The sequence below is a fragment of the Xiphophorus maculatus genome, chromosome 2 (assembly GCF_002775205.1).
Source record: "Xiphophorus maculatus strain JP 163 A chromosome 2, X_maculatus-5.0-male, whole genome shotgun sequence".
Classification (NCBI taxonomy): Eukaryota; Metazoa; Chordata; class Actinopteri; order Cyprinodontiformes; family Poeciliidae; genus Xiphophorus; species Xiphophorus maculatus.
In genome coordinates, this window is record NC_036444.1 from 18,242,507 (window position 1) to 18,270,268 (window position 27,762).

Below are 27,762 nucleotides of genomic sequence, written 5' to 3' on the forward strand. Positions count from 1 at the left end.
CTCCAGGTGGCAACAGCCCTAAAAAAGTTGAAGGATCTGGGTTTGATCCATGCTGATTTGAAACCAGAAAACATCATGCTGGTGGATCCATCCAGGCAGCCATACAGAGTCAAAGTCATTGATTTTGGTTCAGCCAGCCATGTCTCCAAGGCCGTGTGCTCCACTTATCTTCAGTCCAGATACTACAGGTAAGAACAGCTGGCTGTTAATGCCCTGAAACACTTGGGATACGCCCAGTAAAGGGTGAAGACTGTGATGGTTATTACTGTATGATTCACTGGTCTCTGTTCATCCAAGTGACTGTTATCCAAGGCCACTCAGTTCAGACGTTTTCTGATACAGCCCACATTTATTAATGTAGAAAGAGCAAGTTGGCTTCTGGAAATAAGCTGAAATGACAACATAGAGTATGCCAAGAAAGGAGATTTACAGAGTAGAATCATTTAAGAAAGACCAACTTTTCTGTAATGTGAAACGTTCTAAAATCTGTCATGATAACTTGCCAGTGTACCAGTCCGAGTCATTCCCACAGCTAATACTTGTTTATGTGCATGTTTCCCACAGAGCTTAGCAAAGTCTTTCCTCAGCGTCGGTGTGTTTAGGCCTCTCCTCTAATATAAACTGCACTGTATTGACCTGCATGCTCTGACTGGCAGTTTCCTGACAAGTCTTTCACTTTTTGTTCTTTGTTTGCTATCTCTCTACGTTCTTTTCTGCATGAATGCATATTTTTTATCTTTATCTCCGAGTGAATTCTTCCATTTCATCACACCCTATTTTCTGCTCCTTGTCTTTATAATCAAGAGTAACCAAAGTATCTATAAGGACAGTCATAAAATGTCATATCCTGCTTATGGGTTAGGCTTTTAAACTTCATCAAACATTGTTGGGCAGAAAATGCCATAAAATTTTAAGCCTGAAGCTTATAAGCCCATATTTTTATGCACAGTAAATTGAGCCCCCGGTTTAATTAGAAATAAATTAGATTATAAAAAAGCAAAAAAAAAAAAAGAAACATAGTTTTGCTATTAGATTCTTTCCATTTTGAAGTGCGTTGTAAAATTTTGCTGATGTTGCATGTTTATTGAGGCCTAAAATATTTGAAAGTCAAAGTATTTTGCTAATTAACCACACAGCAGTAGGCTGGAAATTTAATTTATCTGTATTCCTGCTTGGACATTTCACCAACTGTTCCAGTGAAGCCTCGGAAAGTCTGCAAACATTGCACAATCTATTACACATGCGGAGAATGTCGACAGCAAATGCGCAGCACACACCCTGCGCTCCACTTTTTGGCTGGTTTTATTACTCTGTAAGGAACAAAGAAGTTCCTCTGTTGTTCTAACTTAAATTTCTGCTAGTTTTGATCTGATAGGGACTTGAAATTTAGACCTTCCTGCTCTGATGCAACTTCTCTTGAGCTAAAATCTAAAGCGACAATTCTTGCAGCACTGAAATGCCAGCAGCAGTGGTGTGGGGAAACTTCCTTATTTTGTTAGCATGAGCAGGTCTCTCCCTAGACCTTCCTCTTTTTGAGTGCTGAGGCTTAGTGTGGCACATAGCTCTTATGTAACATGAAGGATTTGCTCTGCATTTGACCCGGTTAAATGCGTATGAGTGTGCGCTCATACGTGTCTGTGTGTGTGTTTTTTTGTCTTAAGCTGTGTTGGCAACACTGAGATCAGAGTTCAGTTAAAAACAGGCTGGCACTGAGACTCGGGGAGGTCACTGAGGACACAAGAGGCTAGGGAAGAATGCGGTTTATGAAAACCCCACATTTAGATCCAGGAAAAAACATTCTGGCATTTCTCTCTTGGTGTTTGTGTTTTTGGGTGTGTTCATATGTCTGAGTTGATGCAGAGAATGGGGGGAAAAAAAGGGCTTGCCGTGCCTGTTACGTACTGCATTCTAATATTTTTCCCATTAAATTATGTCTGATATGATAAATGTCTTGTCTAATTTCAGAAAATTTCACTTTAAACTACCAAAATCATTGTGACATGTGTAAGCTACATTAAACTATTAAGGTTCACAAACTGCACCGATTGCAGTTTTCTGGCCAGTTGCAGATGACCAATTTTTAAAAAACCTGTTCTGCTGATTCCAATTTTGTCCAGTCCCATTTTTTTGTCTGAAATGTCAGTAAATACAGCAAGAAGGTTGCTGAGTTGGCAACAGTGGGGTGACTGTTGTTACCTGCAAATGTGCAGATATGACCTAGTGGGTTGGTCTGTCAATCAAACCTCTCACGAGAGAGCAGGAGAGAAGAGTGGTTGATTTTTATACCTTTGTTGAGGTAGATAAGATCAGATTCACATGTAAGTATCGGCCGAGCTCCTAAAATTAAGGAAATCGACACCGATAAATTGGCTGGCTGATAAATCGGTGCACCTCTATCACAAAAAAACACTTTCATAATGAACTAATATATTTTATAGCTACTACTAAAATTTGATAAAACTAGAAATGTGAACTTTCTGAATTCTAATAAAGGTACTAAGTGAACTCCTATACGCATCTAAGATATAGAGGAGAAAAATATAAAAATTTTGCCTGTCCAAAATTAGATGCAACAAATGTGACCAAAATCCTTTTTTTTGTGTTTTTTTTCTGTATGCGAGGCATACAGATATAATAAAGTATCGTGTTGACACTTGGTAACCGGTTGTCATTCATCTTGTTTCCATTTTTACAATGTTGATAGTGTCTTGTTGTTATCTGCTGCACTTTGTACTCGTCTGTGTTTTTATGAAAGGGGGACTTTATGTATGCAGAAACCGATAGTGCTTGCTTTGTTGTATCGCTCTGGGAGGTAGAAGTCCATATTCTCACATGCAAGACAAACTGTTTTAGTTGTCATTTTTATTTTATGTTATTTAAACATCGGGTGGCTAGGAAAAGGGGTTTGCATGATGCAATGTTCTGGTGAGCATCTGAACTGTATTGTTGCATGATGAAGGTTCACAGAATGCAAGTCTCAATGCAGTGAGGCCTGGAACACTTCTTATTTCATTTTCTTTCTTTTTCAACTAATCTGGATTTTCCCTGGTATTTCCAGAACTATTTATTCAGGCAAAGTTTTTGAACACACTCATTAAAGCTCCAATGTGAGTTCAAAATGTAAACTGAAATTTAAGTGTGGGTTTGCAACCTTCACTAGTTTTTTGAAGTTTTTTTATGGTTCTTTTGAAGTATGGAGCACATGTATTTATGGTTAGAAAATGTTTTAAGTGAATACATTGTTTGCCTCTTATAGTGTCTAACAATGGATATGTCATCAGCACAAACATTGTGCTTTCTAATTATGGATCTGTTTTCACTGGTTTGTGCAGCTCTTCAGTGGTTACCATTATTGTTAACCATACTGTGGTTCTCTTCCATATTAAACTGGAGCTTACAGCAGCAGTAAATTTACCCAATTGCTTTATTATAGGGTTGAGCAATAGGATGATAATAGATAATGAAGGATTATACGGATCCTACAAAGTTTGGAAAGAAGAGAATTAAAATATTTTAAATGTTGGGATGTGGATATTGAACTTTGAGCACTTAAAGCGGTGAGACAGATCACAGTTTGAAAATACAAGGGTTTTCATACAAGTTCTTCTTTCCATTCTCTCATTTATTATTGCATCTATTGACCTATCTGCTCACTGATCTTTTCCTCTGCATTCTTTCCTCACTGCTCTTTCAGATTTTTTCTTTATATCCTGACCACTCTAGGAATATCAGCCAAAAATCCAGAGTAAGCTTTTAAATTTATTCTTTAGGACTGAAAATGTGTCTGAGTCTGGAAAAGTTTGGAATTTTGACATGAGAAATGCATCAGAATCTTTTCAACAAAATGTGAGGAGGATTTGCTTAACAAAATAATTTTGATATTGTCCTTACAATATCAGTCTTCACAATATTTATATAGCTAGATACTGTTTGATGTTCGATAATTGTTGACATATATTTCAAGAGTTATGAACTTGCATACTAATTCATTATCCATTGTCTTGTGGCAGCAGATGCTCACAGCAGACACAAATTATGTTGCACAAAATGCTACAGGTCACACAGTGATTGAAGGTATATGAGAAACAGAGGGAAGAAGAAAATGTTAGATGTGGCGACTGATATTTACTATTAACACCTTCGCAAAATTTTCTCAAATTGTATTGCACTACTATTGATATACTGCTTCTTTTTTTGTTTGTTGTATAGGCTGTTTAAGATTGTTTTTGTCCTTTTACTTTAATTGGATCCAATAAATGTCATTTTACACAAACAGTGCTTTCAATTGAAATACTGCTTTTAGTTTGGTTAGACCGCCCGAGACTGAGTGTACTTTAAGTACTGTGTATTAAATGTCAGTTGTCCTTAACAAAAGTTAGTAAAATTGAACAAACAATAAAACTTGTTAGAAATGTTTAATGACCTAAATCCTTGGAAAGGTCTACTTTTTATGTAGTGAAAAACTGATAAAACTGAGTGTCATTTTTTTTTTATGCATTGTAAAAAGCATAAAAATAATATACTTTTATTTCAGGGCCTGTCCCTTCTTTATCCTTGAGGGGTTTTTTTTAGCAATTGATGTTTACCAGAAGAAAAACTCCTACTTCTACTTTGCTGTACTTGTGAAGTTATGATGGAAATTTATGAAGAACTTAATTGGATCCACCTCCCAGAAGACTCCTGTTGGGTTTTTTTTTTGTCTTTTGGACTCATTTTGTTATTCTGTCTTCCATTCTGATAATTTACATACAGTAAAATAATATTTAAATAATAAAATTAACAAATTTTTTGTATGCACATTGAAGAAATTTTTAAATTGATCAGGTTTGCTGAATTTGCTCCTATATATTTTTTAAGCATTCTAAAAAAATCTTAAGCTAGATTAAGGTTGTTCCATTTGTACATAGAAAAAAATTATAAGCGTCCTGTGAAGTTGAAAAGCTAAATTTATTGAAGGAGCTTCCTGCTTAGTCTCTGAAGGTAAAGAGGAAATAAGCTGGTAGGATCTTGATCTGTTTGCTGAATTGTTTTGTTAGTGTTACGCATCAGGTATAGTGTTGCTCAGGAGATTTTCAGTGCTCGTCATGCTCAACTGTCGCTGCCATGGTAGCAGGGCTTGATGAGGTGACTCGTCTGTCCTACGGAGGCCAGTGACGTAAAACTACCCACAATGAAAACAGAGCAGAGGCCTTTATTAATAATTAATGTTCAGAGCTCAGGTGGAAGAGAAGAAGGCTATCGTCTGTTGCAAGCTGACAGATTTGGACAGGTCGTGTTTAAGCTTTTCGTGATGTGATTTCTTAGTTACAGAGGTGTTGCTTTACTTTTTGTACCTTGCCTCATCACATTAACACAGCAGTATTTCCTCAGCTGTGTCGTGTAGGCATCCCTTTGTGTGCCACCCTACATGTTTGTTTTCCAAGTATCCTCAAGCAGATTTTTTTCCTTATGAAAAATTTTATTAGGAGTATTTACTCAATATTTCATGCAAAAAAGTGTTACAGAAAAACAAAGGGAAATCTAGAATTTCTTTTTTATTCTGCTTGAAAGTGAAACTGTGGAAAATTATGTTGCAAAGTTTGTTGATTTGTGTAGTGGGATCCTGTTTGGTTGTGATTGTCAGTGGAGAAACATAATGTGATGCTGGACGCTAACAGGCTGCGTCTAAAGTGTGTTTACAGTGCGCAATAATGGAAACATACGCGCTTGCTGGAAGAGGCCTGTTTATGTAACATGTTGGCAGGCTCTCTGCTTTTTACTTGCTTTTTTTTTTTTCCCTGTCCTAAAACTGTCAAGTTTTTCTTTATATTTCTGTTTTTGAATTACCTAATTTTTTGAGACTTTTGTGCTTATTTCCATGCATTCATTCAAATCCAGTTTTTCTTGTCGCTCCCAGTCAAACTGTTTTGACTGGAGCATCGAGATTAAAAAAGTCATTCAAACTACTGAGCCTGAAGCTTTGGCGTGGACATGTTTACTGGTCATAATTTAATTTGACTGTCAAACTTTTACTGGACATCTCTTAGTCAGGCATCTTCCAATTGCGATATAAATCTGCATGAGCAAGTTTATTTTTCAAGCTCTTAGATGAGGTTGAGCTCTGCTTTTAGTCAGAAATCATAAAGGAAAATAACTGGCTCTTTTTTGCTGCAACGGAGTAGCACTCCACTGTCATCTATCAAAGATTAAAAGTGGTAAATAATGGATGAGTGACCAGCTTCTCTTTCAGGTCTCTTTTGACAGTTTGAAATTGGCTGTTAAGCAGAGGTTTTAAACATCCTGAAAAGAGGAAGCGTTGTAGTGATACAATCAGGTTTTTCTAGGCCATTTACTAGGGTTGTAAAAACAAGGCATATTTAGTGATTATCAGCACTTCAAAATATTATTCAAAGATTGTCATTTGCGTTCAGATCGACACAACAATGCCAACGTGGTCTCCCTAAGTTATCGTCCTCCTTTGGGATAGTGCAGCAATGGCATTGACACTTCCCATCCCTGCTGCAGCCCACCTGAACATTCATGGCTGAGAATAAAACAAGTTTTTGCTAAAAGCTTTAAAACTTCACCAAAATAAGAGCCCAGACTTTCTCAGTATATGGTCATGATTTCCATTCATTGAGTTTGTAGGAGCTGTAGATGGGTGTGAATCTTCTAACTAGGATCTGCATATTATTTATTTCCAAACCTTTTGTTGTGTAATTCCTCAGCAAAAATGCTGCTCCCCTAACATGCTTCTACTTCATCGTAAAAACATTTATTACGTCAGGTGGTTTTGGGTGTGTCCTAACCTTACCTGGTGGGAACTTCCTGGCATTGAACTTAAAATTATTTTTCTGTTAGATCTGTTGAAATTTATGCAGTAGATAAATTTGTGATTAATAAGAGCTGTACAAAATGTTAAATTTCAGTGGTTTTTACAATATTTTGGTCACCTATCAATCACCATGACTGTTGTGATGCAATGTTTGATGGGTTTGTATATTCCTAGTGGTATAGATCCATGCTCTAATAATGCTAAGTACAATATAAACATAAACTAATTTGTGTTGAATTTTTGAATTATCAGTAATTTAATTTTTTTCAGTTTTGCTTGTTTAGGAGTACATTTAATATAAGTGAAATTTTACCATAAGGTTTGTTGGTGTTGGTAAGTGCATTTTAAAATGTTTAAATTGGTTTCTTTGCCAATCCAACTGTTCCCAAATTATTGCACAGAAGTTTTCCTCCACCGCTTTCTGGTCTCTTTTCAATTAAAATTGTAGCTTAAGGTTCTGGTTCATTGGCAGCGTCTTGAAAGGGCACGTTGCAGCCATTCTGGACAAAACCACTGGCTTTTCCATTTCAGGTCACATTTGCTCTCTGCCTGCATCGATTTGGTTGCTGCGCATGCAAGCTCGGTCTTGTGCAACTTGAGAAGCGCTCTCCCAAACGTAATGTTGTGGGACTTGTTTGATATGTGATAATCATGGATCAGCTTTGTCTGCGGGCGTTAAAGAACAAGGGCTCAGATGTCCTTTAGTAAGGCTTCTTATGTTGAACATCAGTAATGCTAATAGACGTGGTGTCTGCTGTGTTGATTCTGTTAGCAGCTCACACCAGCAGGGTGTTGCCATATTGTATGCACTGTTTGTTCTTGTTATAGCTCTGTAGTGAGACTCGTTAGTTCTGGAACCTGGCCTGACAGCCCAACACTTGTGTGTGAGTATTTATAGTGTGTTATGTTGTAAGCTGTTAGCGCTCTGGAAAGCAGTAGTAGTGTATATGAATGTGGTTTCCATGACTGTAGTACAGCAGAGAATAACACCATAGGCACACACACACTTGTTTCTTTTATCGCCTTCCTAAAAACTTTAGTTTTTACGGTTTGTTTGCCTGCTTCTCTATTTTTGCAGTCTGCACTTTAAAAACCACTTACTCCTCTTCAATTGCTTATTAGTTGGATGGCTTGCACTTTGAATCCCAAAAAGTTTTTGTTTGGTCACAGTCCACCACTCAAAACTACAGTGAATACCATAGACTTTGTACTGCGGATGTCTTCAAGGAAACCTATTATGCAGAATTCACATTTTCCATGTTTTTGTACTTCCATTTGGACCTTTACTGTTTCTAAAAACAGGCCAAGCTCTTTAAAAAAACAAACACGCAGCCAGCTTTTAGCAATAAATTAATGTTTCCTGGTGTCTTGAAAATGATCCATTTTAAAAACCTTCAGATGTAATGTCACAAATCAGTAGGCACTGCCCCTCACCTAGCAAACCCCGTCCGTTACCTAGCAACCCCAACAAATCTCAGCCTGTTACCTAGCAACCCAAGCTTAGCTCCAGCACATTTGGTCACCTGGTTTTACTGTTGTACAATGGACAAGTGATTTTGGTTGTTGACTTGTCTTTCAGAAACCACTTCCTGCATTCTTGTTGGTTGTGCAGGAGGCTCTTTTGCTTTTCAAAGATGCATGCTTATATAATTGTGTAACTGCTTGCAGCCATTTTTGCATGCGAGTGTAAATGTTGACCTGGGGGGCGTGGCCAGCAGCTACTTGTTTGGATTTAAAGTGACAAGATGCCCTAAAACATTTGGAAAGGATCTCAAAATGGGCAGAGCTGACCAAACTGAAATCTCATTATTCAAGAAAGATTTTGTGCAAAAAATGCAATGATTTATGTCATTAATAGACCTAGAATAGACCTAACATGTTCAAGGAAACATAATAGGTCACCATTAATTTCTTGGGCAGTCTTTCATTGAACTCTTTGTGTTTCATAACTGAACTTGTTCCTCTTACAACGGCAGTAGGAAATGAGTCCAGTCTAATTTCCTTCAGGCCAGGGAGGGTTGTGTGAAATGGTTGGGTTTGAAGTCTGCAGCTGTGTCTGCAGGCACGTATAGAGTCATCCACCTGTATCCACGGAGAATAATGGCCGACGGGCTCTGTATTTAACCCTGCATTACTGCCTTGCGTCCAGTGGTTGCTGGGAAACGAGCGTTTCCCCTGTGGTCACCACAGCAGAGGTTGCTATTTGTGGAACTGTTGCTCAGCTGCTGTATCCTCGTCTGAAAGTTTATCGTTTTCTCACACCAGTTTACACGACACTTACACCGCAGGACTACGAGTCTCACAAATTTAGAGACAACAACAGTTGGATGTAGTCAAAACTGTAATTGTTTGCAATTTATTGGAAATCATGTAGCATGTAACACTGTACAGAATAAAAATCAGTAGTATTTTCAATAATGCAACTGCTGTATAAATGTCCAGAGATACCTCTCTGTGCGTGTAGAAGCAAATCTTTTTGATGGAAATGTTGCATTAATGTTTCATTTGTACATTAGAGAAAGACGAATGAAATGATTCTGCTAGCCTTGGTAATGTTTAAAGTTTTTTGGTTGCGTTCAAATTTGTTTTCTTAACATAATTTATATACTCTGAAGTAAAAAAAATGCTAATTTGTGTAGTTTTTGTCCCAAAAAAGTGGAATTTGATTTGCATATTTTCGATGTCTGTAAAGATATAGGAATGGAAAATGATGTGGAAAAATATTTTGTATTGCATGGCTTTATTCCCTGTTGAGTTGTACAGAAGGTTGTTCTAGCTTCCCTTCACTCCTTGCTTCCTTTCTTTTTTCCTTGTTTGAAATATTTCTCCCTCACTTGCTTTCTTGAATCCTTTCCTTACTGTCTTTCTTCCTTCCTTGCTTGCTTCATTTCCTTTTTTCTCACTTCTTTCCCCCTTTACTGGTCCATTTTCTTTTTTGCTTCCTTACTTCCTCCCTCTTTCACATTTCAAGTTTCACCACTACCATGCCTTTCTACCACATATTCATATTCAACCATAATGGTGAAAAAAGCATAGGAAACGTCAACCAGTTGAATCCGGTGAAGTGTAAGGTTTAGAGATGAGACCTTGTGTGACATCTTGTTTTTCCTGGCTTTCCTTTGCAGGTTCTAATCCTTTTTCTGCTTTGATAAGTGATAAAAGCCTGTGAGAAACCTGTAGATTTGCATTTCTCTCTATTTGTTGCTGATGAGTTTTCTGCTTCTCTGTTCCTGCAGAGCTCCAGAGATTATTTTGGGCCTGCCATTTTGTGAAGCCATTGACATGTGGTCGCTTGGCTGCGTTATCGCTGAACTCTTTTTGGGCTGGCCTCTTTACCCCGGAGCGCTGGAATACGACCAGGTAACACCTCCTCACAAAAACACACACATACACAATCAGAGTGGAGATAAGGGAGACCCTTTTAGTGTTTATTATTTGTTCAGGGTATTTCTCGCGCTGTGTGACTGAAGTTTAACAAACTAAACAAAATATTCATCTGCAGATCAACTGGGAAGAGCAAATCAGGAAATTGTCCTTGCAGTGTGTGATTATCTTCCCATAAAGGGCATAATGTGTGGTCTAAACTGCACAACTGGGACTCAAACTGAATCCCCAGGCAAGAGAGCGGGAGCATGGGAAAAGGCCCCTGTTACATTCACAGAAGGGAACTGTATCATCATGTGTTTAGATATACACAACTCAGAAGATTTAGGATTATTATAGGCCTAATTAAAGAGTGTAATAACAAACTTAGACACCTGTTTGGTTGCTTTAAATCTAGAAAACAAGCACTTGTTCAGAAGCTCAGCTGATGTGTGAAATACAATGTTTGTTCTGGACCTTTTGTTTATTTATTGGCGTTTCCAGTGCGTGTTATTTCCTCTATCCGTTTGAGTGGTAATCAGTCAGAGATGGTACCCTCGCTGAGCCTTGAAACAGGCCATGTCAGGACACACTCTTGCACGCCCACATGAGCACACTGAGCCCCCAAAAGCATGCCGTTCTATGCCAAGGCTCACTGTGGTTCCACTCTACACAGCAAAATGTATTTATAAACATAAGCCCGATGGTAGACCTGTGCACATTTGTGTACGCGCACACACATGCTAGCACGTGCACACACTCTGGTTCCCATTCAGTGCATCATCAGCAGGTTCTCAGTCCAGTGCTCTCTGGTCAGTCTTTGTGTTTGTTCTAGGCTGTAGACATGTGCAAGTTCTCACACACACACACACATCATGAAACCTCATTTCAGCTATTCTGTAATAATTTTATTGTTGTGAGGTTTATGAAAACTTAGAAACTTAGAAACCAGAAATGTTATTGAATTTTGAATTAGATTTCTAAAATGCTATCAAGAATCTTTGGTGCCTCTAAAGTGCTTTAGTTATAAAACACAGAACAGACCTATTCCCTTTCTCATCCAGCAAGGTAAGCGTCATTTAGCTTTAGGTGACATTAACAGCTTTGTCTAAAGTGTATGCTACTATAATGGTAATGAGGGGTAATGTTTTAGGATAAAATTAGCAAAAATAGCAGCAAATCAAAATTTTTTGGACTTAAAGTAAATTTCACTTATTACTCCAAACTCTGGATCACAAAGCACAACATTAATTAAAACTCTGAGGTTTTATTTATTTATTGGATATTTCTAAAAACAGACAAGTTGCTCAAATGATGACCAACTAATAAAAATATATTTCCTTTGAGTCTGCCAGCTTTATGTTGTAGGAAACTATGTTTTTTTTTTTTTTTTTTTTTTTTTATCAGTTTGGGTTGTTTTTGAAGTTACTGGGGAAAATAAAATCTCTTTTGCAAGTCACTCATGTTCACTCATGTTTTGTTCTATACCAGCCTTTTGACCTCACTGAAAGCAAGATGTCTGTACTTTCTTACATGGATTAATTGATCAGAATGGCAGAGGGAACCCACAAGTTTTGATCGTATTGCTTACTTTCTTACTTTCGTATTCGTTACTTTCATTTACATTTTCAAGAGGAACAAAGTTTTAAATATTGCTTAGATTACCACTTACAACTTCATTTTTCTTAATTTCTTGGTTTCAAGCAACTCAGAGGTGGCTTGAAATTAGTTTCAAGCCACTTCTGAAAACCAGGCATATCTTGTGTGCTTGGTTTTCTTCCTTACTGGGCACCTTTACCTTGCTCAAAATGTGTGTCTGAGCATTGGTAAGTTTGAAATGCAAGAAATTCTAATTAGAGAAATAGTATGAGGTTAGACTTTTACCACCAATTTATCAGAGATTGAAACTGTCCAGCAAGTCTAAACCAATTTTCCTTAAATCGCCTGCATGCCATCATTTTCAGTCTACAAACACATCAACCACTTGCATGTATTTTGATTCAAGTTGTTTTGAATTGGTTAAAATTCAGAAAAGGGTGGCATCTGCTTTGGTGCATAGATTAGGATACAATTGTAATCTGATTTATTCTGAAGGCTTTAAAACTGCTACATCTTTTTATAAATAAATCCTGCAGCACACGGCTCAGTAGTAGAGCAGGTGCACCATATGCTAAGGGTATTTTGTTGAAATCCTTGGACTTCAAAGGCAGTGCACTGATCAGGCAAAATCACTATTGATCAGTGCACTGCTTTTATGTGTTTAGTTGTCAACATGGTGAGAAACACAGGCACTATTGTGAGCTTGAACTAACCATTTACTTACTTTGAGTAGTTATGAAGGTTTACCAGCAGTTTCTATTTTTTGTGTGAGAATCATCAACCTAAATAGGGAGTGAGGCATAAAATTTCCAATCAGAAAAATAAAGATATGTTAAGCAAAATGTTGCATGTTTACTGATTCTCTACTCTTATCTCGGACATATATGCAAGTTGTGCAGGTTTGCATGTCTTTTAGAAATGACTGTATGGGCTGCAGTGATGGCGCAGGGGTAAAGCACAACCCACGTATGGAGGTCTTAATCCTCGACACAGACGTCACAGGCTCGAGTCTCGGCCTGATGACCTTTGCCACGGCTTCCCCCTCTCTCATTACCCACTTTCCTGTCTAACCACTCTCAAATAAAGACTGCCTAAGCAAAACAAAAAAAAAAACAACTTTAAAATATGACTATGACGGATTACATTATCAAAGTGTAACTAATCTGATTCAGCGACTCAAATTCAGGTTGATTATCTGAAAGTGTTTTTTTGCTTCTCTCCTTTTCTCACCATCTCTTCTTCCCCTTCCTTTCTACGCTCCGTTTCCTCCGTGTCGCTCTGCTCAGATCCGGTACATCTCTCAGACGCAGGGACTGCCTGCAGAGCAGCTGCTCAACAAGGGGACAAAGACCACGCGTTTCTTCACCAAAGAATCGGACTCTCCCTACGCCTCCTGGAGACTAAAGGTTTGTGGTTCACATTGCACAAGTAAGCACAAACACACCATTATTAAAACTTTCTGGTGATATAGGTGCTCAGCAGGATGGATATCAGAGAAGAGTAAAATTTGAAGAGGATATTTACTAGAAATTCTTCAGTCTACCAGTAGGAAACGGGTTGCATGAGCTTGTCAAAACAGGACAGAGCCAGAACAGCCTGCGGAAAGCTCACCAAAGCACCAAGCTATGTTGAGACTGTGCTGAGCTTCCTCTGTATCAAGTTGAAGTGAATTTCAGCTTATTTCTGTCTGATATGTCAAGTAAAGACCCAGTACAAACCCTGTGATTAAGCAGATTTACATGCAGATGCTGAGTGTGAGAAACATTATCTGACATTCTGAAGAGTTTGACCTCTCACTGCTCACCAGTGATGCTAATCAAGTGTCTTTCAACATTTTGCAAAATATTGCTATATAACCTTCACTTGTGCTTATTCACACTTGTGTGAAAATAGCTTACAGGGAAAAAAACACACTAATCTAAATACAAATTCTCACCTGCTACACTTCATAACCCTGAGGTTATTGACCTTTATGTCCGGCACTTTTTCTACAGACGACAGAAGAGCATGAGAAGGAGACAGGACTTAAATCCAAAGAGGCCAGGAAATACATCTTCAGTTGTCTGGATGACATAGCACATGTAAGTCCAACAAGACAAAGCTACAAAGTGGTGAATCTACTCTGAAAAAACAAATTTTAAGATGTAGATAAAAAAAAAAAAATCACCTTGGTAATTTTTGAGAGTAAAATGTTTTCCTTTCACACCACAGGTAAACTTGGTGTTGAGTCCTGATACCAGCGACATGCAGGCAGAGAAGGCAGACAGACGGGAGTTTGTGTCTCTCCTTAAGACCATGCTACTGATCGACGCCGAGGACAGGACGGTTCCATCGAGTGTCCTAAATCACCCATTCCTCACCATGACTCATCTACTGGACTACCCCCACAGCAACCAGTAAGGAGGTTTATCTGCTTGCACAGCCTGTAATTCCTTGCAAAAGGATTTTACTGTTGAACTCTCCTTATTTCTCAAGTCTCAACCACAAACATTCGTGTTATTGGAATTTTTGTAATAAACCCAAATGCACAATCCCAATGATGAAACATGGCAGTGGCAACAGTATGTTGTGGGGACTTCTTTTTTTAAAATTCATAACAGGGAATCTAATAAGGCTTGTTTAGGAAAAGCTGACTGAAAATGCTCATCTCTGTATATGCAAAGCTGGCAGAGACCATGATTGTCACAATTCTAAAACTGTATGCCAGACCAAAATTGTTTTGAAGGCACATGGTTCTTTCTAGTTGAGAGCAAAAAAATATTTATTACAATATTTTAACCTCCTTAATTAGATAGAAGCTCACTAGTACGGGAGAATTCGGTCATAATTTATGAAAATGTATGACTTAATATCACATCCCTGTTTGGCAAAACAGGGCACACGATAAGGCTTAATCCTAAAATAAATTGTGTTTCAAAACAAACATGGATCTGGAGCATATAAAAATTTTTTATGACTGTTCAAACAAGGATTTGGTTTATAGAAATGTGCTAAGTAAGCAGCCTTGTACAATTCCTGTGTTTCTGGTAATAATTTTTGTAGTTATCAACCACAGCAGCAGGGTGGGTTGTATGGGTTTGTTTTGTTGCTTCACTGTTTAGTAGCTGACTGAGCCTTCAGCTGATTAACATTTTCCTGCATTAAGTTGTAATGCAGTAGAACAGAGCAAAGTGGGATTTGAAGCTTTGTAGCTACGGAGCCTCTCGATAGAGCTCAGACCGACAGAACAGAGTCATTGGGCTGTTCTGTATGAGAAGCACTATTTGTACAGTTAGCGTTAGATTATGTTGACCAGGAGGTTTACCATTTCACTGTTGCAGATAAAAAGAACTTTAATGATATTTTTATGTTCTTCTCAACCATAAGTGCCGTAGCCTTGGTTCAGCTAGCATACAGCTTCTGCCTGCATTTTTTAGTGAAAGTCCCTCTGAACAAGACCTTTGCTGTAAATGTGCATTTCTTTTAACCTCCTTGTTTTCTCACAGTGTTCAGTCGTCTTTCCGCATCATGGACATGTGCCACAACCGTCCCAGCACCGCCGTTTTTGATGCTTTGAACCAGAACACAATTCATCTGTCAAGACCCCCTCTAGCTCCTACTGGATCTTCTGGCCTTCCACTGGGCTACAGCACAATTCAGGTACATGGCCTACCCAGAAATAGTAACATTATGTGTGTTTAATGGTTTACTATAGTTTATGAGCATAAGAATTAGTGAACCATATCAGTAGTTATTGTAGTGTTGGTTTCATTATTCAAAAGTTGATTCTTCTTCTTCCTCTTCTTCCATGTAAACTTGCACAATCCAGTCTATAACCCAATCTGCTCCATCCGTGTTGCATCCTGGGATAGCGCTAACAGGAAACGGGCAGTTTGGGTGCAGTGAGTCCTTCCCTCCTGCCCTCCTCCTCTGTCCTCCCACAATGCAAGGTATGCACACTCTGCAGGTTTCTTTCTACAGTGACTGTTTGCTTCTTTTGAAATCTGATTCAATAGAAAAAGGCTGGAAATGTTAAAATATTTATGTTCTTTTCAAAGGTAACCTTAATCAGCCAGCAACCTATTCTGTCCCCATGGTAACTCAAGCCCCTCCCATACAACCTCTACCAGTGAGACCTGGAGTAATAGCTCAGGTAAGATAAAGACTCAACCACGTTGTTGAGCTCAAACCTTGAGATCATGTTGGCATTCCGGACCTAGAGTTCTAAATTTCATTAGACGAATAAAGTTTATTTGATGTCAGTTATCTTTCCTTCCGGTAGTTCTTCGTGTTTCAGTTTGCCATATTACTCTCTTGCAACATGTAACTGAACTGGGTGTGTGTTTTCTGCTTGTAACTTACAACTTCAGACTGTGGCAGTAAAGCAAATTATGAGGGCTTTGGAACATCCTTGTAAATAGGGACTGTAAATATGTCAGCCATGCTTTAAGGTGATGTTGCAAACATTTGAAAAGTTTACTAATCTGCAAGTTTAACTCAGTAGAAGGCATTTTTTCCCCTTCTCCTCTCTGCAGCAGGCCTGGTCTAGCCGAGGCCAGCAGCTTCTTGTCCCTACAGCGTGGCAGCAAATGACTCCTGTGGGGCCTCCACCCTCTCACCTGCCTCCACCACCTCCTCCCTCCCTCACCAGTGACACCGCGGCTGGACCACAGAGAATAAGCGACTGGGGGTGAGTCACCAAAATCTGAGTCATCAAAGTTTTTAAGTTTGGGAAAATCCCCACTTGTAAAAAATGACACTGAAAGGAAATTTATTGTATTTTTAACCAAATTATTTTAAAATCTTGTCAGTTTCGTTTGAGTTGAGACTTTGTTTTACCCATTCATTAGTGCACCAAATCATTGAAAATAATGTGTCGGATCTCCCCAAGGGATGGTGAGCTCACCTCCTAATGGCACCGTTAAAATCAAAGTTTTTATTTCCCTCGTTTCAGGAAAGCGCACCCACACAACAGCCACTACAATGCAGTGATGCAGCAGCCGCTCCTGACCAACCAGATGCCAGCCCTTTCTGCACATCAGCCAATCAACATTGGCATAGCTCACGTTGTGTGGCCCCAACCAGCCAATAAACGGAACAGACAAGGGCACAACAGGTAAGGTTCTGATTCTGTCTCATGTATTCAAATATAGGCCACTCCAACATCAATTTTTAACTTGATGTATTAATTTTTTTTGCATAAAAGGAACCTGTCCCACCCCAACAACATCCACATTTCATCATGTCGGTCTCCCAAAATGGCTGACGTTGTCGGACAGGCAGTGTCAGGAAGAGGGCAGCCACAAAAAGAGAGGCCCCTGGTGGAATCCCAGCGACCGGAAATGAAAAAACCAACTGTGGAACAAGATGTCACAGAGCTGAAGGAAAACTGCTTTAAAGAGGCGATGGAAAGTGGAAACAGACGGGTCGATGTTCCGAGGGAGCCGATACGGGATGTGGCCGTGCTGATGGCCGACACGCCAAGTCCAGCTCCCAGCGTGATCAGCATCCGCAGTGATCTGAGTGATGAAGAAGATCAGGTGGGAAACGATGGTCGTCAGGGGTGCCATCTGAATCAGTGAGTATAAATATCACAAAAGAAGCTCCGTTACATTTACTTGATATTTGAACTATATTTTCATATGAAATAAAACCCTAATATTCCACCAACAGGTGTAAAGGAGAATGTGGATGTGAGGCTTGCAGAAACACCAGTGTGTCCATGGAGAGGGTGTGTTCTCTCAGCAGCCCCGACAGCAGCCTCAGCACCAGCTCGTTTGCCTCAAACTCTCTGCAGTCCAGCCCTTCAGCGTCACCGTGCAAGAGGCCCAACAGGTAGCGCTTTGATTGGATTAGCCCCGACGACCGAGAGACCAAAAACGAATTGCTAACACCCTCCCCTAAATATTGACTAATATTGACATTAGTCAATATTTTTAAAAAACGTTTTTGACATCTCAGCACAGAATCATTTTGCATTCCGAGGCTACCATGTCTCTCAAAATGGTGGATATGCAGATGTACTATTTCTACTTGGCTCTTTATGAGATAACCAAAGTTGTAGTTTTCTTAATTTGGTTTGCGTTGTTAACATGGTCCTCAAATCTCTCTGTTCAGCATGTCTGAGGACGATGGCCATGAAAGTGGTTGTGACACGGTGGAAGGCTCGCCCTCTTCGGACACATCGACATCCCAGCGTGGCAACAACGCCTACCGTTACCTTAACAACAACAACCGCTCTCCTTTAGCTGCCGTGTTGGCACCCCTAACCTCTCCATCCGAGCAGGACCGGAGACCACGGGGCATCAGGACCATGGTAGTTCCACCGATGAGGGTCCAGACCAACAACAACACTCGCAATACACAGGAGCGTGTCCAGAGAACAGGTCTGTGGAACAATGTTTTTTATTTGTTGATGAGTTTGCTGTGAAAATGTTAGTGATCTAACCCACCCAGAAACATGCTTTCTTTTTGACCACAAACGTTCCTCCTTCTCACTATCTGCCATGTGGTGTCACCTGTGCTTTGGCTGCATCTCCTTTGCAGGTCAAATGGAAGACGTAGGGTCTTACCGCCCCCTAGTGGGTCATAGAGGCTATAACAGGTGATCAAGAGACACCAGCAGAGATTTTAAGCTTATAGCCCCTTCACCTCATGGGTGCATCCCTGGAAGGCAAGCAGTTGGCATTGCCTGTCTTTTTAATGATTTTCCCTCTAATAAATATTGAGCTGTGTTCAGTGCAGGACTTTAAGAATTGTTTAGAATCCTTAATGTCACAATTCTGACTTGTCATTGTCTACTTAGTTAAGTAGGAGGAGAAAATTAGTTTATTCTGAGAAGACTGACAAATATTTTCTGAAACAGTTCAGTCTCTGAAGGGAAAGGTGGATGCATTTCATCTGGAGATGGGCTAAATATTATTTTTTCTCTCTCTGCTGGTTCTCGTTTTGCAGCAGCAAATGTTTCAGAGGACACTGATGTGAGATCAGTTTCTACCTTTCTGTTCTTGCCAGATTGTTGGTTGTAATCATTGAAGGTTTTAAACTGATACAGATCAGAGTCCATGGACTAAGTTGCTTTTCATGTGATCCCCTTTTCTGAGTGTCAATAATATATTTTTGTTTTCAAGGCTCTTTAAGTTCTTTGTTTACTTTTGAGATGCAGTGTTTGTTTCTGGATTTACAAAGGTTTAATCATTCTTCGGATATCGGGCTGAATTTTCACACTTTACAGTACACCAAGGACACTGCCATGTATTATTGTAGTTCTGCTCAAAACCTAATTCCTGGGTGATAACTGAAATTTTTTCCCATCAGTCTTTTTAGTCTGATGTAGAGATGCACCAATCTGGCTGACACTGATATCTAGTTTTCTTCAAGGTCTTTCTATTCCACACTCAAGTAAAAGTCAACAGAAACACAAGGAATTACAATGTCATCCTAATTTGTGTCTCAAAATGTTTGATTCTTGAGTAGCAAACATAATTATTCTTCAGTATTCTGCCTAAAAATCCTTGATTAGTTGATTAAATAAAAATGTGCAGAATCTACTGTCTAGTCGATATGACTGGTGCACTTCTAGTCCTATTGCCGTCTCTTTTTCAGATTGTTGTTTTTTTCCTCCTTTTTATGTTTTATTACTGGATCAAGATTTACCTCCTTGTTTCCCTCCTGCCTCAGAGTCCTGGTCCCGATCCAAAGGACGCTGCAGTCTCGTAGGGCAACAGAGCACTGCCTCTTCCGTCCCTCTCCTGCCATCCGCCCCCATCCTGCCGCGGCAGCAGAAGTTGACAGGGCAGCAGCACCATCTGGGCTTTGGTCAGGTTAGTTCAGGTTCTCTCCCTTCCTCTGTCTTTTTAGTAAAAGTAAGTTCAAAGTGAGGAAAAAATAGAAGTCAGTCAGGGCACTCAAGGTAAATTCAGGGCGTCTGAAAAAGCTGAGTTGGAAACGTTGGGAGGAAAATTTACATATTAACTTGTATAAGTTCACCCCACATCACCTGAGTGAAAAGTTTGATTTGAAGAAGATGGATAAGTTCATGCACATCATATATAGTAGCCAATCTTGATGCTTTTGAAGCAGTACTGTTGCTGTTTTTTGATGCTTTTCCACTGTGTAGCTGTTCATCATCTTTGTTTTGCGTCTTTCCGTCAGGTGCAGCCATACGGTTCAAACCACAGCAACAAGGAGTGGAACGGCAACTATGGGCCCCTGCGACCGCACGCCTACATCCCTCCTACTGTCCACACACATACCTTCACACATCTGCACCACAACAGCCCCACACACACCTCGGCCGCCCCTCACACCCTGCTCTCTTACCCATCCAGCGGGCCTCTCACTGCCGCCCATCACCCCATCCTGCCCTCTCGCCCCCCACCCACTCTCCTCCAGCACGGCTTTGGCCTTTCCCATCCCCAAGGTGGGGCGCTGGTCCACCAGGTTGCCCTGGGCATCGGCACACACCCCCACCACCCCGGACACCCCGCCGCGTCGCACCGGCTCCTCCCCTCCCCGACCATCAACCCTCACCACCAGCCCGGCTACACCCACCACCCGCACCAATTCAAGCCGCCTTTTCCCCCTCCTCACCCGTACATGGCCTCCCCGGCAGCCTTCACAAGTTTCCACCTGAGCCCTACCAAGCTCAGCCACCACCCACAGTTCTCGTACATCTGAGGGGCGGGACGGAGGAGCAGCTGCTCTTCCTGAACAGGAGGCTCAAGGAGAAATGGACTGGGGCTGAAACTTGGGCAGGGAGACCTCCCACCCGAACACAACATGAGCACTTCTGTTGAGACAGAGAAGAATGGAGGAAAATGAGCAATGTTTTATCACCATGAGATTTGAGAAATTATTTTACCAATGTTTTCTGTAATATGACGGGTTGACTTGACAGGCTGTTGATCATGTCTGACTGTCGAAGCAGAGACTGCCTGGAAAATCATGTCAGGATGTGGAGGAAGCTTCAAATCGTTGAAAGAGCGAATGAATTTCTATGACAATTAGGAAGCTTTCCTCAATAACGTGTTTGTACATTACCTCCTGTCATTGATCTGAACTGATTTGAAGCTGGAAAATCATAGGTTTCTGTTTTTGTTCTGTGTTCTACGCTGTTGGAGTTGTTGAGCCTCTCGCTCCCTTTATCTGTGTTGCCTTGCAACCCGCGCACGGCGCTCTGATCTGCTCGTTACCTGGACTCAATCCTGGAATCGAAGGCTCATGATGGCTGCCTTCTAGTGCCTTAAAACCTTTGAGTCTTTGATATTACTTCAGGAGCGTTTAGATTGTATGTTTTGCATTTAAACAGGTTTGCAGCACTTAACCTAGAGACTCTGAATGAGACGGGCTTCTAAAAAACGACGAGGATCACTTGCATGGGCTTGTTCTACTTTACACTTTCTAACTCCTTGTGAGTTCAATCTAACTAGAGGCTGCACATATAGGGCTCTGACTGAATTAGCTTTTAATGTATATAAAGAGTGATTTGATATTTTGATAATCGATTTCTATTCACTATAGTACTTAATTCATAACAGTATTGTCACTGTTTATTGTAACTGCAATACAATCTAGATCCTCTGGGTTGCTGTGTTTTTATTATCTTGCGTTTAGGCTAGATTTGCATTCATGCGTTTTAGATTTTGGGAGTGGCATAGACTTGTTTAATGTTTTTAACTTTTAAGATACTTCTCAGTGTTTGAAGTAACCTATCAACTTAACAGTATCACTGCTGGGCTTTTGAGTATTAGTCGTATCAGTAATTATTCTTGACGGAGATTTTGTGCCCTCTCCCCCACGTATTGAAACCTGTCGTCAGTTTTCATACATTCCTTCAGGGTGGAAGCGAAGCCTTGATTATTATTATTTTTTTTTTTTCTGTGTGTGCGTTTTCATTTGTGTCTTGTGTGTCGTTTTCTTCACCGCCGGCGTTTCACTCCAATCAACACCAAAGACTTTCTTCGTTAATCATTTCGGAAGCACGGTCGGTCATATTTCTGTCACCTCCAGCATATACTGTTGCAGTCGTAGGCTTAATTTTTTTTTTGGAATATATTGTGAAATCTCTATTTTAAAAATAATAAGAGGTTGAGGTTTTATTTTTCTGAGCTGTTTGCTAATTGTATTTGGAATGTATAGATAATAAGCTGCTATATACTGATTATGCGCCACTCGGTAGCTGTGAATTTAGAGGATTAATCTCTTTTTGGTCTGCAGTCTCTCCTTTGTTATTGTAGTTTGGACGACTAGATAAAACTTAAATGGTTTTTCTTCTGATCATAGAGTGTATTGAATGCTACTCCTTCATGCTAGTGCCTCTGTATATTGGCTTTGTTTTGAAGTGTTTCTAAACTGCTGTATTGGAAGTTAAGTTTTCCTTTTGGTTTTATTTTTTATTCTGTTGCTTTTTGGTGTGTGAGTGTTTTGTGTGTATTTAGCATCAGTATTTCAAGCGTAGGCGGGGTTCGCTTTGATTCTGTAACCAGTGTGATGTATTATCGTCTTTCCTTTCATCAACGCGGCTTTTATTTCCGTTATAGGACTGTATTTACAACTCTTTGTACTGTATCAACTTAGTGCCTTTTCCTCAACCAGTGGCAGGCGGATGATGTCTACGACATCAAAGCGGGAATATTGTAGGCTTGCTCCTTCCTGGAGTCAACTCTGGTTTTCGCATCATGAAATCCCCAAAGTTTGTTCTGTAGACAAAGATGAAAACAATCCTGCATTTCTTTCTTCCTTTTTTTTTCCATTGTTTTATTTTACATTTTTACAGAATCCTAAGAAAATCCGAATCAGGGAATGTTTTACTCACCAAGAACAGCGTGCAGCACTAAAAGACATGCGGGCCTGAGTAACATTCACAAATGCAAAGCTTTATCTCACACCATGAATGTATTTGTGGATGTCAAGAAATCAGTCCTTGGTTTGCAAGCTCAACATTTGTCTACATTTTGGGTGTTGATAGTACTTGTATGCAGCTATTACCATTTGTAAATGGTTTATGTTTCGTAAGGGTTTTTGTTCTTTTTTTCTTAATGCTTTATCCATCACTCATAATCAAAATGTAGGTCCAAAGGTTTCCCACCCTGATCTAACTATTACATTACAGTATAATGGTTTTGCTATGTTATTTAGGTATTGGGTGTATTTTGTGTGCTTGTCAGCTATGCTACTGTTTGAGTATGTTAAAGTTTTGTGTTGTGTACACCAAATGGTTTATTTTTATTTTTTTAGATTTTATATGTATTGTGGTGTGCAGCCTCTCTTTGCAAACCACCCTTCTCCCCGTGTGTGTGTGTGTCAGCTCTGCACAGGTGATGCCCCATGCTGTAATCCCGCCCACCACCACTTTGGATTAATTGCTTTGGGTAGATAAATCTCACGTCCCTGCAGATTTACGCCGACAGTTGCATCATCAAAGACACCGGTCGGGTTTTGGGGGGGTTGTCACACAGTCCCTGATCCAAAGCTTAGCAAAGCATATGAAACCCTGCTGCCTTCAGCAACACAGCAGGCTTACAAACAATGTTAATACCCCTAAAAGCTTGTGGGTGAATTTTTTTTAATTGGGCATTGTAATACACACACTTGACAACATGTAATAATACAGAAATGCTTGCTCCAAGCCTGCTTTCACTGGGCACCAGCATATTAAAAAAAAAAACCACGCCATATCAATTGACATGTACCTGATCGTCACATTTGGTTTTTGAGTTTGAATCTGTTTGAAATTAAACTTGTAACATCATTAATTATCATTACTTAGGCACAAAAATGTAGACACAATTGCAAAATTTAAGAATTTAAGCTGTTACTGTTCTAAATGTGTAGATTTTTGTGGCTTTATGATTTGTATTCCTTGATTTTTGTTTTTGTTAATCCTAAATGCTACTCTAGTGTGACTTGTAGCAACTGCACTGTGCAATATTCAACAATATATGAGGACTGGGAAAATAATTGTTTGGATGTATTGATGTGTGTCTTACCAGTTTGCGGTCATCTCCCTCCTCCCCCCTCTCTAGTTCTCAGTGAGTTTCAATGTGACCAAGCCTTATGTACTTTGTCACAAAAAGCGGGTTCCTTCTTGGTGACTCTTATTGGTGAGTGTCAAATTATGAATTTATTGTATAATATGGTGAGATTCACTTTGAATTAAAAAAAATCTTTTGCTTCAGTCACTGTTGTGCTTTTTGGTCATGAAGGAATGAAGCACCAAATGCTTTCTGGATCAATTTGATGACTTGATCCAGAAAACGTTGTCATGCAGCTGTTGGATGCATCCCTGGTTCAACCCACCTTAATTCAATGGATGATATACAGTACGTCCTTAGGACGTGATGGAGTTCTACAGCGTTCTGGTAATGACTTGGTTATTAGACTCATGTCTGTTGAAGCGGCAACATCCTTAATAGTTGCTGGACATCAGCTGTTGAAGAAGTTCAACAAGAAGAAAGTGCACAAAGGTGTAATAGCTCTGACAGTGCATATCTGGGGAAGAAATACAAAGGCACTGAGCCAGGAGTGTATTGTAGAAAAAAGGAATCTACATTTTAGGTGGAAGTAGCAGCTCTGTCCAGGAAAAAGACAAACACATTATCACTGAGCTGGGAGCAATTTTTTTTTTAGAATAGAAAACATCACAAAATGAATTGCAACAGCTTTGTCAATGACTATTTAGGAAAGAAACAGAAGCACTGAGCCAAGAGTTTGTTTTAAGATAAAGAAAATATGAGTGTACACAGTGATCTGTCCAACAATGAATATGTCCTAGATAAAAACAGCCAAGAAATGGTACACAAGGGTACCGGCAACTGTCGCTCCTTATTAAGAGACCTGTATTAATAAGAGACCTAAATGGTCACGTGGGAACACAAAGTGCTACCTTCTATGGGAATAAAACCAGTACATGGAGAGAAGCACAAGAGCATCAAAATAAGGAAAGTGGTCAGGGACTCCATCTACGTAGCAATAGAGATGGCGTCAAACTTAAACCACTCTTAATTTTGGACTTTAGTAAAAGTGAAAGTTTTAAGCCAAGGTTTTTGTCACATAATCGACAGTCTACATTGAGGAATCACACCAAATTTACTAAATAAACATGTTATATTTCAGAATTTTGTGGAAAATAATCCTTAACAAAAGGTGTTTTAACAGCAAAAAATGTTTGAGCCCCCCCTGAATTATATTTAGAAATCAAAATGGTGTGATACTGATTTGTAGCAATAGCCACAACCTTGTTCTGGGTCTGAAATTTCAGCTTGGAATTTTCTTTGTGAAGTTCTCATATTTACCCTTTGCTTTGTGGGCTCTCCCACACTTCAGATACACGCATTATTATTTTTATTGTTACATCATTAAAATGACAGGAAAAAATGGTCTGATATTTTTCTGTTTACAGGTATTGTTACATATGTTAATTTTGATAACTTTTTTTTATCAGATAAAACTGACAATCATATGGGAAACATGTTTTGGACAGTTCAGCAACAAATTTTGAGAAAACATGTTGGCGTGTCATGCATTGTTTTCAGTTCAGATCGGCTGACTTTGGTTTTGCCATTAGCCGCCACCAGGGGGCGCCAACATCCAGTGAGAAAGATACTTTCGACGCTGCGATTCCTCGCAACCTAAACTCACTTCTGATGTCGGAATGATGGAGCAACCTCAACATGTCAACCAAAGAAACACCACACGTGAGTTAATTTATTAAATTTTATTACACCAAACAGGCAGACTATTAGCAATCTGCTTGAAGCTGCGTTAAGTTGGTCACAAGCTAACCTTCCGTCGGAAATGACCTTCAAAATTTACAGCAAATCAAAACTTTCTATTTTTCCCCACAAAATAATCTTATTTCATAATTGCAAATTAGATTAAAACTAAATGCTAAAGAGAAAATTCAGAGTAATGTAAATAGCAATTACTTTTTTTTTTTTAAGCAAATAGCTGTAGTGAAAACTGTTTTGTTTCCAGACATGAATAATGGAGGTCTGTCTCCACTGTATGCCCCTTCTCTTCATTTATAAACCTTGTTATAGTGTCCAGCTCAATCTGAATGTATTTATCGAGCACTTTCATACAATCAATTATAAAACAAAGTGCGAGACGTTAAAACAAAGGGGTAAGTATGCAAACAGACTAATCCAAGGAAAGAAATCATTATTAAACTATTAGAATAGCAGTAACTGTGGAAAGGCTATTTTAAATATGGAGAAAGATATGAACAATATGCAAATATTAAAATTCAGCAACTGTAAAACGTTCAATAAGCATCTAACCATGGGAGAAATAAACAGAGGTCCTGTAACACTGTTAGCTTAATTATGAAATCTAAAATGGAGGTTTAGATGTAGATTACAAAGACAATACAATATTAGAGGTATGACAACCAAAAATAAAACTGAAATAGAAACCAGCCAGGGATTGAATGTACTTAACATTTGATTTAAAAAAGTGATTTAACAAAAAAAAAAAATAGACAAAAGCCAGACTTAAAAAAACAGCTTAACTCGAGAGTCAGAGTAGACCCTGGAGAGTTTACCATCCATCACAGAGGAACACAGAAACACAAAGGACAAATAACTCATATGGATAATTTTAAGAGACTAGTTAACAGTCATATTTTTGGACCGTGAGAGGAAGCTGGAGAGAAATCCGACCCTATATTTGAAAACCATACAATAAAACTCCCTACATTCTACCTGGGTTGGGTGAAGGATTCCTTAAATGCACAGCTAATGGCATAGTTTTATTTTGAAATAATTAATTGCTGGCTTCCGGCCGTGTAGCTGTGCATTGACGCTTCCAGCAGCAGTGGGATGAAGAGCGCCTTGCGGTCGCAGTAGGGACTTCAGACCTCATCGGCGCTTCAACGCACAGACCTCCGCGGTCTGAGACGCGAACAGGGAGAGAAAACTAAAACCAGACCGTCCTCCCGGTCGACCCATACAGCCTCCGGAGGGCTCATGGAGAGCGGAGCCCTGCTTGTCCGAACCGGCGGCAGCTTGATCGGATGCCTTTCACCACATCAGCGCCGTTAGATGATTTCCATTCGGGATTAATTGGTTGATCAATGGCTTCCAAACATGCGCTGCTTCGCAGAGGCGCCCGCGGGGATGAGACGGCGGTGAAGCCGACGGGATGGATTCGGGACGCGGGGATGGTGGCCGTCTGTACGCCGAAGAGCTGGAGGTGGTCCAGGACTCCGAGCGGGATCATCATCGGGGCGCTCCTGGTTCTGGTGATGCAGAGCTCTTTGGCCGCTGAACGTAAGTCTTTTCTGCCTTTACTTGATCAAAGGTTATTTCTTCTTTTAGATAAAAAAAAAAACCCTCTATCATACACCTGCATCAGATTCCCACTCAACCCCGATTGTTTATTTAAACAGATCAGATGAAGTGAAATGTCTCGTCTCTTCTGTCAGTGCAGTGTTGGGTGACTTTACTCGGATGCCTTTAAAGCTGTTTAAGCGTTGCACAAAATCTACAATGTTGTGTTTACTCTGCTCAAATTTTAATCCCTATTATTCATAAGGTCTACTGTTTGTTAATCCATTGAGGGCCTCACCGAGGTCTCCAAAGCAGGCATCCGGAGCAGAGAGGGCTGTGAACCGCATACCTTCACCCACAGAGTCCAGCATCTTTGCATTTGGAGAGAAAAAAAAAGAACAAAAAAAGACTTTTGCAATTTTTATTAACATGCAAAGCAAATGTCAGAGTTGAGAGATCTAATGAACTATTGCGGATTTAAATTAAGGCACGCAGAGAAGACGTGAAGAAGATGTTTTAGACATCCTGCTTTACCTAACAGCTGGTTCAGACCAACCTTGCAGTCTGTGTGAGGAAAACGGTTTTCTAACCAAAAATAAATAAATAATTTTCTATACGGAACCTTTAAAATGATTTAAACAAGATCTGTCAGTTTGTCACCGTTGCATAAAACGAAACCAAATATTAGAGATCTGTGAGGAAAACATTAAGTATACCTCAGGTTTTAATAACAAT

At 39.7% G+C, this 27,762-nt stretch overlaps 2 protein-coding genes across 6 annotated transcripts in view; both read left to right on the forward strand.

Moving 5' to 3' along the window:
• Positions 1 to 23,933, forward strand: part of LOC102221799 (homeodomain-interacting protein kinase 3-like) — a 30,041-nt gene extending 6,108 nt beyond the window's left edge. For 3 of the 4 annotated variants that reach the window (XM_023346940.1, XM_023346932.1, XM_023346916.1), the window contains 15 exons: positions 7 to 188; positions 10,051 to 10,174; positions 13,063 to 13,182; positions 13,771 to 13,857; positions 13,988 to 14,172; positions 15,262 to 15,415; positions 15,585 to 15,705; positions 15,814 to 15,908; positions 16,291 to 16,445; positions 16,710 to 16,871; positions 16,962 to 17,333; positions 17,429 to 17,590; positions 17,873 to 18,141; positions 19,436 to 19,578; positions 19,910 to 23,933. In XM_023346940.1, the coding sequence (XP_023202708.1) occupies positions 7 to 188; positions 10,051 to 10,174; positions 13,063 to 13,182; positions 13,771 to 13,857; positions 13,988 to 14,172; positions 15,262 to 15,415; positions 15,585 to 15,705; positions 15,814 to 15,908; positions 16,291 to 16,445; positions 16,710 to 16,871; positions 16,962 to 17,333; positions 17,429 to 17,590; positions 17,873 to 18,141; positions 19,436 to 19,578; positions 19,910 to 20,434 (2,856 nt within the window). In that variant the 3' untranslated portion in view covers positions 20,435 to 23,933. The remainder of the gene's footprint in view (positions 1 to 6; positions 189 to 10,050; positions 10,175 to 13,062; positions 13,183 to 13,770; positions 13,858 to 13,987; positions 14,173 to 15,261; positions 15,416 to 15,584; positions 15,706 to 15,813; positions 15,909 to 16,290; positions 16,446 to 16,709; positions 16,872 to 16,961; positions 17,334 to 17,428; positions 17,591 to 17,872; positions 18,142 to 19,435; positions 19,579 to 19,909) is intronic. The other variant, XM_023346923.1, reaches the window with a different exon arrangement.
• Positions 23,934 to 26,576: 2,643 nt separating this feature from the next.
• The window catches only part of LOC102222069 (UPF0606 protein KIAA1549L-like), an 88,234-nt gene continuing 87,048 nt past the window's right edge, over positions 26,577 to 27,762 (forward strand). For both annotated transcript variants that reach the window (XM_023350620.1, XM_023350625.1), the window contains exon 1: positions 26,577 to 27,027. In XM_023350620.1, the coding sequence (XP_023206388.1) occupies positions 26,832 to 27,027 (196 nt within the window). In that variant the 5' untranslated portion in view covers positions 26,577 to 26,831. The remainder of the gene's footprint in view (positions 27,028 to 27,762) is intronic.